The sequence below is a fragment of the Thamnophis sirtalis genome, unplaced genomic scaffold (assembly GCF_051295495.1).
Source record: "Thamnophis sirtalis isolate CommonGarterSnake01/CBP01778 unplaced genomic scaffold, rThaSir2_p1.2 scaffold_9, whole genome shotgun sequence".
Lineage (NCBI taxonomy): Eukaryota > Metazoa > Chordata > Lepidosauria > Squamata > Natricidae > Thamnophis > Thamnophis sirtalis.
Window position 1 is genome coordinate 1081461 of NW_028261389.1, and position 13466 is coordinate 1094926.

General features: G+C 44.6%; 1 protein-coding gene across 2 annotated transcripts; it reads left to right on the forward strand.

The window, feature by feature from the left end:
- Window positions 1-2251: 2251 nt before the first annotated feature.
- Window positions 2252-11849, forward strand: LOC106554605 (C-type lectin BfL-2). 2 transcript variants are annotated; one of them, XM_087722604.1, is made up of 6 exons: window positions 2252-2355; window positions 3555-3628; window positions 6428-6522; window positions 8322-8462; window positions 10818-10932; window positions 11602-11849. In XM_087722604.1, exons 2-6 carry the CDS (start codon window positions 3571-3573, stop codon window positions 11667-11669), a joined length of 477 nt encoding a protein of 158 aa, XP_087578730.1. In that variant the 5' UTR covers window positions 2252-2355; window positions 3555-3570; the 3' UTR covers window positions 11670-11849. The 2 variants fall into 2 exon arrangements, with proteins under 2 accessions (XP_087578730.1, XP_087578731.1); XM_087722605.1 differs by lacking the exon at window positions 2252-2355 and adding an exon at window positions 2368-2391.
- The last annotated feature ends 1617 nt before the right edge of the window (window positions 11850-13466 follow it).

A 13466-nucleotide genomic window follows, 5' to 3' on the forward strand; every position in this document is an offset into this window, starting at 1 on the left:
AACGCTCGGGCTTGTGAAGAGTAAAACATAGGACATTTCTTGGGACGGAGCTGCCAGGCGTTGGAAGGGAGGAGTCCCCCACGAGAGGCTGTATATCGGGAACGCCGGGGGAGCGTCTGTCGGGAGGGGGTCGCTTTCAGGCGGCCCCTGGACGGTGTTTCAGACATTCCTGTGTTTTTTCACCCCCAGGCTGGGTGGTGATGATGGCGGCGGTGGCGTTGTGAGAGTGGCGGTGGCAGCAGCGATGGCGCTGGGGCAGCAAGTGGCTTCTGGGAGGTAACACGAGGCTGGCTCCAGAAAGTGGATTTTCAGGCGTTTATTTCTGTGGAAACGAGAGCTTCACGCTCAGGACAGGACAGAGCTTAGTTGGGTATAGAAAGAGTTTCTTTGTTATATGCAACATGTCAATCTCAATCAGAATAGAGCTGCAAAGGGACCCCGGAGGTCTTCTAGTCCAACCCCCTGCTCAAGCAGGAGACCCTAGGCCAGTGATGACTAACCTTCTCCAGACCGAGTGCCCAAAGAGCGCATCCAGGTGTATGAATGCATGCGTGCATCGTGTGAACCTCCAAAATGCAATGCTTGTGCAGCCCCCGTGCACGCACCCTGCCCCTCCTGCATGTGCATGCATCCCCACAGACCTGCCCCCATGCACTCTACCCTGCATATGCACGTGGAACCCCCCCCCCGCATGCTCCCACCCCCTACACATGCCCGGCAGAAACCTGAAGAGCAGCTGGCCGGTGGGAGGTGCATGCTCATGCGCAGCAGAGCTGAACTGAGGGACGGCTGGCGTGGCATCAGCAAGGGCAAAAGGATTTATGCAACTGAATTAATACTTGATTGAACATGAGAGTCTTTGCTGGTTTCCCCATATTTAAACAGAGTGCAGGCTTGCAGTCTGTTTTGGTTTGTTTAATCTGTGTTTGCCCTTAATTTTATTTGCACACCAAATATGTCAATAAACTTCCGATTCTCAGGAAGAGTAAATAATTGCCCAATCAATTAAGGAAACGGGCAGCATTTCATATGCTGAAGGAGTATATGAATCAATACGAATCAATATTGGCTTCTAGCTTATTATTGTATACACTCAGAAATTAGTTGTTTTCTAGCCTAGAAAACGGGAACTTTAATACTGGACTGCAAATGTTATCTCACTGCTTGCATTTATTTGTATGTTTTGGGTGTAGTTTTGTTGCTTTTGCTACGGCCATAAATAAAAGCTGATATTTTTTGCAAGCCTCGTCTGGAGTCTCCAATCTCTCTTGGGCATTTCAGGGGCTTCAGGAAACTTCTGGGACCTTACAAACCCAAATGAAAAGTAAAGTTAACTCAAAGCAAGTTGGGGAGGGGGTGTCTTCTGGAATATTGTGGTCCCCCCACCCAGAGGGGAGGGCAGTTCCAACCCTCCTGACCTCTTGTAAGAGCCGAAGACGTTGGTCGGCCACTTGGCTCAGGGCTCCAACGGAGGGGTTTCACTTTGGGGATGGTTGATAGATTCTATCCCACCTCCCACCTCCCTCCCTTCCCTTCCTCCTCCTTCCCTCCCCATCGCTTAGCTGCCATATTTTGGATTTATATAGTTTTGCATAAATTGGATAATTTTATAAACCAATGAATCAGTAAGGCAAAATGAACGCAGAGCACGGATGCTGCTGAGAATCAGGTTTGGATTTTCCGAGGAAAGGGGGGGCTTTTTGGTCCTAAACTAAGGGGTCCTCTCCCCAAACCAACTACTATGTGGGTCTTAATAGGGGGCTCCCCTCCCGAGGATTTTTTTTATTAAATGTTTTAATGAGTTTTACAATTATATACCTTTCCCCTTCCCTCCCTTCCCCCCATCCCACATCCCCTCCCACCCTTCCCCCCCAACCTCCCAGAGCAAATACAGGGTATAAACATTTACACACACACACACACACACACACACACACACACACACACACACACGTATTTAAGGAGGTATGAGGAAACTTCCATTTGATGCCAGGCTTTTAATGTTTATCTTGTAATAGAGAATAGATGTTTTATAATCAATGTCGTCATTATTGTTGCCAGCCAGAGTTTAATGTGATATGGGAAGATGTTCCAGTGGTTTGAACAAATGAACCTGATGCTTACATAGGGATTCAAGGGGGTATTTACCTTTTCCTTGGAAAGAATGGAAAAAAAGCTTAATTCTGCTTGATACACCAACACACCTTTCTCAAGAAGAGTATTTCCTCCTTCCCTCCACTCCCCCCACATAGATCCACCCCCGGCCTTGCCTTTAAATGCCTCCATTCCCTTTGCTGGAGGGGAGCCTGGAGTTGCCACTGAGCAGACTTTCTACCTGTGGAGGCGAAGGGACAGGTGAGTGGGGCTCTGCCACCTGTGGGCACCTGGCAGGTGAGGCCCCTGCGTCTCTCTCTCCATCTGAAGGGACCTCTTGCAGGGGGCTGCGGGGGATGTCCTGTTTGCAGCAGGGGGTCTGCGGGAGGGTCCCTCAGGAAAAAAGAGATCTATTGGGGATCCAAATGGGAAAGAGAGAGAGAGAGATCCACAGGAGATCCTTTCTAAGGAAGGTCCCACTTCCCATTAAAAAGCAAGGCAGAATCCAGGGTGACCCACCAAGGCTGCTGCATATCCAGGAAGGCAGAAATTGGCACCAGCTGGGCAGGTATAAAACTGCCAAACCAAATTTTGGAGTCCCAGCTTGGTCACTGGTGGAGGTGGATCCCCCTTTCCTGAGAGGTCCCTCCCAAAGACCATGTTCTTCTTCTCATTCTTCTTCTTCTTCTCATTCTCCTCCTCCTCCTTCATCTTCTCCTTCTCCTCCTCTTTCTCCTCTTCCTCCTTCTCCTTCTCCTTCTTCTCCTCCTCTCCTTCTTTTTCTTCCTCTCCTCCTCTTCCTTTTTCTTCCCCTCCTCCTTCCTCTTCTTTTTCCTCTTCCTCTTCCTCCTCCTTCATTTCTTCTTCTTTTCTTCTTCTTCTACTTCTTGCTCCTCCTCCTTTCTTTTCCTCTCCTCCTCCCCCTCCTTCTTCCTCCTCCTTCCTCTCCTCCTTCTCCACCTCTTCTTCTTCCTCCTCTTCTTCTTCTTTTCCTCCTTCTCTTCCTTCCTTTTTCTTCCTTCTTCTCCTCCTTCCTCCTCCTCCTTCCTCTCCTCCTCCTCCTTCTTCCTCCTCCTCCTTCTTCCTCCTCCTCCTCCTTCTCCTTCTTCCTTTCTTCCTCTTCTTCTTCTCCTCCTTCTCCTTCCTCCTCCTCCTACTTTCTCTTCCTATTCCTCTTCTCCTTCTTCCTCCTCTTTCTTCCTCTTCTTCTCCTCCTTCTTTTTTCTCCTCCTCCTCCTCCTCCTTCCTTCCTCCTCCTCCTTCTTCCTCCTCCTCCTTCTTCTCCTTCTTCCTTTCTTCCTCTTCTTCTTCTCCTCCTTCTCCTTCCTCCTCCTCCTACTTTCTCTTCCTATTCCTCTTCTCCTTCTTCCTCCTCTTTCTTCCTCTTCTTCTCCTTCTTTTTTCTCCTCCTCCTCCTCCTTCCTTCCTCCTCTTCCCCCCTTTTACTCTTCTCTTTGCAGGGAAGGAAGGAAGACCATGGGGAGATTCATTTTTGTGACCTTCAGCTTGCTCATCGTGGCCCTCTCCCTAAGAGGTAAGTTTGAGGAGGGTCTCTGGGGCGCTGTTCCCTCTAAAGTGCGCGGGTGAGCGGCCGCACACGTGGCAACAAAACACCGTGCAGCAGTTTCCAACTGCCACCCAGTGGTTTTTGTGAGACGCTTTCCACGATAATAGGAGGGGAGAGCCAGCCTGGAGACAGCAATCATGGCAGGAAGTAGCTGAGAGAAGGGGTGTGGGGGTTGGGAGAAGGCATGGGACGGGCTCCCAGCAGCGGCTGCTCGCATTTGCCATTTGAGAGAGAGAGAGGAAGGGAGGGAGGAGGCGGAGGGGAGTGAGGGAGTGAGGGAGAGCGTTAGCTTCTGCTTTCGATCTGCTGCCCAAAGGCTGAACGGAGAAGCAAAGCAGGAGAGATGAAGCGAGAGCCAATCGGGGTCATTCCTTCCAAGAGGCAACTTTCCCATCGAATGACTCGCTGCCCTAGACTCGAGGAGACCCTCTGCAGTCCCTCTCATCCGCCAGCAAGAGTGTTGGGCTGAAGGAAGGAGGGATTCTCTCTCTCCCCCCCCCTCTCCCTCTCTCTCTCTCTTCTCTCTCTTCTCTCTCTTTAAGAGAGAGAGAGAGAGAGAGAGAGAGAGAGAGAGAGAGAGAGAGAGTGAGTGAGTTGGTGGGCAGACTTAGCACTTTGTTAAGTTTCTTTCTCTGTGTGTTGTGTATATATACATGTCTCAATGGGTGCAATTGTGCAAGCATTTTTTTTTCTCTTTAAAAGAATTTTTGGATTTCTCCTCACCAAACCTTTAAGACTGAAAGAGTTAGAGTTGAAATATAAAGAGATTGTCAATCGCCATACTGTTAGATTGATAGGCAATTATGGACTATCTTGATTATATCCTCCTTAGAAAGAATATGCTACTGTATGGTTGAGAAAAAGATCAAACTTCATTCCATGGAAACCCAACAAAGTTCATAGGGAGAGTTTCTTTCTATGATGGGCTTCTTGGGTCAACAGTAAATATCAGTTATCAAAAATGTAGGTAGAAAATTAAGCAGGCAATAGGCAATTACAAAAAGGGAAGCCAACTTTCTGAACTTGTGATTGTAAGCCGCCCTGAGTCCCCTCAGGGAGAAGGGCGGCCTATAAATCTCAATAAAATGTGTAAAAAAAAAAGAATCTGTTTCTTTGCACTTTGTGGCTTATAAATAGACTAATGTTCTGAAAACCTAAATTACTATATATTTTAAATAGCTGTAAAGCTATGCTGAAAAAGTTGTTCTCATGGTATTGTGATAAATTCAATAAAAAGAAGGGAATTCTTGGTGAATTTAAGGAGAAATGAGAGTATTGGATAGTAAATGGACAAATAAAATTACCAATCAAAGAGAATATTTGCACCTCAGGGTTGAAATGAGATGTTCTCTCTTACTCTTTCCTCTTCCTCTCTTCTCTCTCTGTCTCTCTCATCCTCTTTCTCTTTGTCTCTCTTCTCTTTCTCTCTCCCTCTTTTTCATTCTTCTGTCACTTTCTCCTTCTCCCTTCTCTCTCCTCTTTGTCTCTTTCTGTATCTTTCACCCTCTTTCTCTTTGTCTCTCTTTCTCTCTCCTTCTTTCCCACTGTTCTGTCACTTTCTCTGTCCTTCTCTGTCTCTTTCTGTCTCTCTTTCCTCTTTTTTTCTTCCTCTCTCCCACTCTTTTATCACTTTCTCTCTACTGCCCAACCTGTCCCCATACTTATCTTCGATTGATCATGTTTGCAATAATTTACCTTCTTTCCTAAATAGGCGCAGTTCCCTTACTGGATCCCTCGCTCACTCAAACACACACAAACACACACACACACATTTTTCTCCATTCCAATTCGGATCCTATAAATCAATTGCTCTGTGAAACACCTGTGAAAAATATTCAGGTGCTCAGGCATGAAAATATGCTGCTCAAATACTATACTTTTCCGCACACACTGAAAAAAATTTAGAGGGAACATTGCTCTGGGGTCAGAGAGAGCTCTTGTATTTCATCCCCTTCCTCGTTTGACCTCCCCAGAATCCTCACTCTGAAGTTGCTTTTCTTCCTGCTTGGCTTATTCTGCAATTTAGATCCCTCCTTCTCTCGCTGCCCCAAAACTCAGGGCCATTTGCAACCATGGAAAACAAAATACAATCGAAATTCAGAATCATTCATGAACAGTTAGAGGTTTGGCAAAAGAACAGTCCTTTTCTCCATTAAAAAGCTGCTTCGGCAAGACATAAATTTATTACATGAACAAATAGAGTTGAACGAAAGAACAGCCGAGTGGGGCTAGGATTCCTGTCCCTGGGACCCACACAAGAGCTGAGACCCTTTTCCAGGGACCTGAGAGCTGAGGATCCAATGGTGGAGAGGGGCTTGTTCAGAAGGACCCCTCCTGGGCAGTGGGCACCAGTGGGCAGTCCCACAAAAATTAGCCACTCAGCCATTCAGGGCTTCAGTGGTTACGGATCACCCAGGAAGCCAGTGCATACCCTTCAGAAGAGACCCACTAGATCCCTGTCCTTTGCTCCAGTCAACAGCCTGGTTCTGGAAGGAATCCATTTTCCAGCTCAGCACAGTTCAGTGAAGGAGAGACCAATGAAAGCCGAGGGGTTCACACAAGACTAGCAGCTTGAAGGGAATTAAGCAAGGCCAACCCTAACCAAGCTTTGGACTATCTGCAAATGCAGCCACTCTGTCCAAGGCCAAGTCAGTTTCAAAGATGTTGGTAGCTCAGGAGGTTAGGCATGTTCTGCAGACCCAGCTGTCTCCTCCTCCTCCTCTTCTCCTGGCCATCTTCTCATTGGCTTTCTCTCTTCCCCCACAGGAGCCAAAGGCTATCAGTGTCCTGTTGATTGGTTCCCCGGGAACGGGCTTTGCTATAAGGTCTTCGGTGAACTGAAAAATTGGAACGAAGCAGAGGTTAGAAGGACTTTTATCTTGGCCGAGGGGGAGGAGAAGTCTAGGTGGAGCCTTGAAGACCCTCAAAGTCACCCCTGGTTGGGCTGAAGTGGACGGCCACCAGGATGGGTGCATGAAAAGGGAGCAAAGATCATGATTTTAGAACAGTCTGAAATGCAAGTATTCTATGGAGTGTATTATGGTTTGTCCAGTATCTGTCGGGCAGAGTAAGAGGCTGGGGGCTAAAACATATGAAGAACGATTGCAGGAATTGGGTTTGACTATTGTGGTGAAAAGAAGGACCAGGGGAGACATGACAGCCATCTTCCAATATCTAAGGGGCTCCCACAAAGAAGAGGGATAGGAATAGCAAGAGCCCTTAGACTTACCATATATACTGATCCACAGAGCTTTCACAGTCCTCTCTAAGCGGTTTACAGAATCAGCATATTGCCCCCAACAATCTGGGTCCTCCTTTTACCCACCTCGGAAGGATAGAAGGCTGAGTCAACCTTGAGCCTTGGGAGATTTAAACTGTCAAATCGCAGACAGACAGCAGTCAGCAGAAGTAGCCTGCACTCCAGTGTGCCACCGTGGCTAAAGTGTGTTTGTGTCTATGTAAGAAGTGGGTTGCTCCCGCTTTGGCCGAACTGGTAGTGATAATTGGCTGTGGGTTGCCAAACCGGTAGTGATGGCTGGCTGGCCATGCCCCCAAACTGTCCCTCTCCGACACTCGTCCTGCCTCGCATTTGCCATGTGCATCCACAGAACTGCTGCCTCCTGACTACATCCGTAAGCATTTGCGCTAGCCTAGCCCCCCACCCTCCCCACTGGCCAGCGTCTCCCAAAGCTGCTGCCATTGCAGCCCCAGAGGGAACAGGGGTAGCATGCTGGAGAGGGCAGAAGTGGCAGGAGAGGGCGGCATGCCAAGTCCCAGAGTGAGAAACCAGAAGAGACGCTTCCCTTGCGCTCCACTCGCTCCCTGCTGGAAATGTCCGGGTTTAGTTTGGATCTGGGGCCTGCCAAGGAGCCACTCGGCTTCATCAAATTCCCGCAATGGGTGAGATGAGTGGTAGTGACAGGAGGTGCCCAGCCAAGCAGGGCCCGGGTGGGCTGCGGAGCGCGGAGCCAGGAAAAGCCATAAGTTTCCTAGAAGGAATTGAAGCATCCAACTTTGTAGGATGGAGGCTACGCCTGTCTTTATAAATCCGGTGGGCGAGTGGTGGAGGGGAGAGAGCAACGGGAAGGGAAGGGTGGGAGATAGGAAAAATACAGGCAGAAAACCTGGACTGTGCAAGCAGGGCGGGAGGGAGGGAGGAAAGTTCACCCAATCCTGTCTAGGGAGAAGGGGGGGGAGAACCAGGTGCAACCTCTAAACACCCCCCCAGGGAAAGCGGGGGCCGTGGGAAATCACAGAGCCTGGATGTCAAAGCGAACCAGGGAGAAAGCAGGCTAGAAGACCTCCAACTCTTTTAATCCTTACTCCGTGTTGAGCGTTAGGGTTGAGTGACCGCCTTGCAGACAAGAGACTTCAAGATGTTTCGCTGGCAACTCCGGCTGGCATCTTGAGACTGTTTTGCCTCCGAAGGGCATCTCAGATGGCAATAAATGAAGTGGGAAGTTAAGCCAGGAACTGGTCAAGAGCTGCAGACCAAGTGAGGAAATCTGTGGGGTTCAAGACCGTGGGTTGGGCCATGCAATCGGATCCCTGCTCTTGTCTCCCTTGCACAGTACAAACAAGCAAACACACCTGTTTCTTCCCTGCTGAACCAGCGCCCTTCCTTGTGGTTGCTCTCTCTCTCTCTCTCTCTCTCTCCTAGATGTTCTGCAGGAAATTGAAGCCAGGCTGCCACCTCGCCTCCATCCACAGCTATGCAGAGTCAGCTGACTTGGCCGAGTACATCACTCACTATATCACACGTTCAGGCCAGGTCTGGATTGGACTGAATGATCCAAAGAAGGTAGGTCCCTTTCTTTTGGTGATATTGTTTCCATTCATTCGTTGTTGCTCCTAAGGGGATTTTCAAAGGATCTTCCAATGGGAGGCAAGGATCCCTCTGCTAAAAGCTCTTGCCTTCAACAAATCTAGGGGTTGAAATCCAGCAGGTTCTCACCGGTTCTGGAGAACCAGAAGCGGAACTTTTGAGTCGCTCAGAGAACCGTCAAATGCCACCTCTGGCTGGCCCCAGAGTGGGGAGAGGGGAATGGAGATTTTGCAATATGCATCCCCTGCCACGCCCACCAAGCCACGCCCACAGAACTGGTAGCAAAATGTTTTTAATTTCATCCCTGGACAAAGGCATTTGGAAACCCCGAGACTCCTGCCCCCTCCCCAACCCTTCCTGCCTAGTTGAGGAACTGGCTGCTGTCCCAAAGGGAGGGATTTCATCCCCAATTCATCTTGGGATGAAGGTGTTCTCTGCACTCAGGGCCTCCATCAGTCTCCCTTCCCCTTTTCAGAGCATCAAACGCGCTCTGATTCTCCTTGAAACTCTGATGGGCCAAGAATTCAAAGACCACGTGGCCTGGCCTGGGAGGGCTCTTCTTCCTTCCCCCCATTTTATTATTATTTTATTATTTTATTTTATTTTATTATTTTATTATTTTATTTTATTTTATTTTATTTTATTTTATTTTATTTTATTTTATTTTATTTTATTTTATTTTATTTTATTTTATTTTATTTTATTTTATTTTATTTTATTTTATTTTATTTTATTTTATTTTATTTTATTTATTTTATTTTATTTTATTTTATTTTATTATTTTATTTTATTTTATTTTATTTTATTTTATTTTATTTTATTTTATTTTATTTTATTTTATTTTATTTTATTTTATTTTATTTTATTATTTTATTATTTTATTATTTTATTTATTTTATTTATTTTATTTATTTTATTTATTTTATTTATTTTATTTATTTTATTTATTTTATTTATTTTATTTTATTATTTTATTTTATTTTATTTTATTTTATTTTATTATTTTATTTATTATTTTATTTTATTATTTTATTTTATTTTATTTTATTTTATTTATTTTATTTTATTTTATTTTATTTTATTTTATTTTATTTTATTTTATTTTATTTTATTTTATTTTATTTTATTTTATTTTATTATTTTATTTTATTTTATTTTATTATTTTATTTTATTTTATTTTATTTTATTTTATTTATTTTATTTTATTTATTTTATTTTATTTTATTTTATTTTATTTTATTTTATTTTATTTTATTTTATTTTATTTTATTTTATTTTATTTTATTTTATTTTATTATTTTATTATTTTATTATTTTATTATTTTATTATTTTATTTTATTTATTTATTTATTTATTTTATTATTATTTTTTATTTTATTTTATTTTATTTTATTATTATTTTATTTTATTTTATTATTATTTATTTTATTTTATTTTATTTTATTATTATTTATTTTATTATTTTTTAAATTTAATTTAATTTTATTATTTATTTTATTTTTTATATTATTTATTTTATTTTTTATTTTATTTATTTATTTATTTATTTTATTATTTTTCCCATTTTATTTCATCTTAATTTTATTTCATGCAGAAATGGCTCATTTCTGTTATTGGCAGGATTTCATCTTGTGCTCAGTTGCATTTTCAATGCCTGCAAAATGCTTCATGATCTACAAAGAAGGGAAGTTTCCCTGGAATTGAGATCAATTCCTGGCGACTTTAAAAATAGAAATAACACAGAAGTTGGTTTCCCCCTACAAACTCCCAAGATACCTTTCAGTCTTCCCTACAGCTCTGGGGTTCTGCTGGGGGTCTCCCACCCAAGGACCCCTTGACTTTGACCCTATTCCTGAGACCAATCAGTGTTGACTGTCTGGACACCTCCAGGTAGTTTTCTTCTGGGGCATCTTTTCCCTGGATCTCCTGATTGCCACCTATCCAAACATCCAAATTTAACCCTGGTGAGCTGTTCCAGATCAACTGAGATTGAATACAGTTAGAAGATAGATACTTATAGATAGATAGATAGATAGATAGATAGATAGATAGATAGATAGATAGATAGATAGGTAGGTAGGTAGGTAGGTAGGTAGGTAGGTAGGTAGGTAGGTAGGTAGGTAGGTAGGTAGATAGATAGATAGATAGATAGATAGATAGATAGATAGATAGATAGATAGATAGATAGATAGATAAAGAGAGAGATAGAGAGAGTAAGAAAGAAAGAGAGAGAGGAAGAGGAGGGGTGAGAGAGATTCATCTCCTCTCCTGGGTCATGTAGAGGGTTCCCCGTTCTCCGTTGCCTAACGTGGCTTCCCTGTCATTCCAGAGACGCATCTGGGAGTGGTCAGACAGATCCTCCGTTGACTACTTCTCCTGGGATTCAGGAGAGCCTGACAACAAATGGAACAATGAGTTGTGTGTCCACATGTGGTCCCCAGCAGGTATGGCAAGATGGTGGGGAAGCAACTGAGGGTGGCTTCCAACAAAGGGGCCCCATTTGATCCATCTTGGAATGCTCACCACTTGACGACTGATGATCTTTATTGATCCCTTGGTTTCTAAGCTCTCACAGCCTGACCCTCTATAGAGCCAATGGGACACAAGAAGAAGACCCTCAAAAAGACCCTTGCTAAGGGAAACCCTTGGATACCCCAGTGGTCAACCCTGTTTGCCTTAAAAACTGGGAAACAAAGCGTAAGAGTTCACGCCCAACACACTTGCCGTTGGGGGGGGGGTCTGTTGGGTGTGAAATCAGAGGTGGATTCCTACCAGTTTGCACCTATTTGGTAGAACCGGTTCATCAAATCTACCGAACCGGTCAGAAGAGGTTCCACCAGTGGACCCGGAAAACAGGCCACACCTACAGAAGAGGTTCCAAAAGTTTTTGAAACCCACCACTGGCTTGGCGGTAATGGTCATGTGACTGAGTGTGCATGAGTGATGCCAACTTGGCATCTGCCCAGTCACATGACTGCCAAGCCATGCCCACAAAATAGGACACACCCACAGAATAGGTTCTAAAAAAATTGAAACTCACCACTGGTGTGCAGAGCAAACAGATTGGAAGGTTGGTCCAAACTGAAATTGAAACTTTCTGTTTTGCTGTCCAGGATACCTCAAATGGAGAGATCAGACCTGCAATGCCCTGCATCCCTTCATCTGCCAGTGCAAATACTAGTGCAAATCGCTTCTTTTCTTGCTCCAGAGTGAACGAAGCACCTGAAGAACTCTGGAGAAGCAATGCAGCTCTGCCAAAAATCTCCGCTCTACACCTCTTCGCTTCCTTTTGCTCTCTGGAGCTTCTGATTTTACTCCTCCTGATGGGGCAGAAGGTCAAATAAATTCTTCCTTAGCATGACTGGCCTTGTTTATTTTGGAGACCCAGGAGATGGTGGAGGTCCCAAACTCAACACCCCCGGAGTCTTCTGCATGGCAAACCTTGGTATTAAAGGTGTTTCTTTAGAAGGCCAATTCCATTGAGGCTACGATGTTTTCTGGCATGTCCACCTCATTTTAATTGGAGGTCTGGGTACCTGATGGGCCTCAGCACCACTTTCCTGTCATGTGTCAGTGGGGGGGGGAATCTCAGAGTTTCCCACTCTGTGAGCAAATCTAGACTGCAGACAATAGAATCACAAAACAACAACACCTGGTAGCCAAACCAAAAGCGGCCAACAACACCACATAAACAGTTGAGCTGCGCTCTTTCAAAATTGCACAGTAAGCTTACTGGCAGAAATATGTACATTTGGGTTGACAAAACATCTATTGTGCCTGAAAAGTTTTTAGCGAAAAGGAGTGTGACGTTCTCCCTCCTCCTCATCCAACCGACTACGCTACAGAGATTTTGCCAGAGGCTAAGCTTCCAAAACCGAAGATGTACTCTATGACTCCTCAGGAGTTAGGTGAAATGCAACAATACATAAAAAAAAGAACCTGGCAAGAGGATTTATACAGCTGCCCCTGTGCTGTTCATGGAGAAAAAAGGATGGAGGGCTGCGTCTATGTGTAGACTTTCGAGGCATCAATGGAGTGTGCCTGGAGCACATGGATCCGCTGCCACTCATGAAAGATATGTTGGCCTGTTTAGCGGAGGGTTTTATCTTTACCAAATTGGACCTCAGAGAGGCCTATTATCGAGTCAGAATTTGAGAGGGGGACACAGCTTTTAATGGTCTCCTAGGGAGCCACCAATATAGAGTAATACCTTTTGGGTTGCAAGCAGCATTGGCGGTGTTTATGCAGTTAATCAACGAAGTTCTGCATGAACACCTGTACAACGGAGTACTTTTCTATCTGAACGACATTTTGATTTATACTAAAACCATGGATGAGCATGTCAAATTGGTACGGGAGGTCCTTACCAAATTGAAAGCTAATCTGTATGTAAAATTAAGAAAATGTGAATTCCACAAGACCCAGTTGGATTATCTGGGTTATCAGGTTTCCTGGGTGGAAATAGGAATGAATCCAGCAAAGACACAGGCGGTATTTGATTGGCAGGCACCCAAGACTTGGAAGCAATTACAAAGCTTCTTGGGGTTTGGCAACTTTTACTGCCAATTACCTCCCTTCATCCCATCAGATCGCATAGAGTAGGCCTCCTTCGAATTCCATCCGCCAGTCAGTGCCGACTGGCGACTACGCGGAGGAGAGCCTTCTCGGTTGCAGCTCCGACGCTTTGGAACGATCTCCCCGTGGAGATTCGCACCCTCACCACCATCCAGACCTTCCGCAAAGCCCTCAAGATCTGGCTATCCCGGCAGGCCTGGGGATAAGATCCCAATCTCGCCCCGCCCGAATGTTGAATGAATGTTGTGTTTTACTGATTATTTTTTCTTTATTCACATTTCTTTTGTGTCCTGTCTCACACTCCCCTTCCTATGAAATGTAAGCCGCCCTGAGTCCCCTTAGGGAAAAGGGCGGCCTATAAATGTTAATAAAACCAAAACCAAAACCAAATTTATTCCTTCAT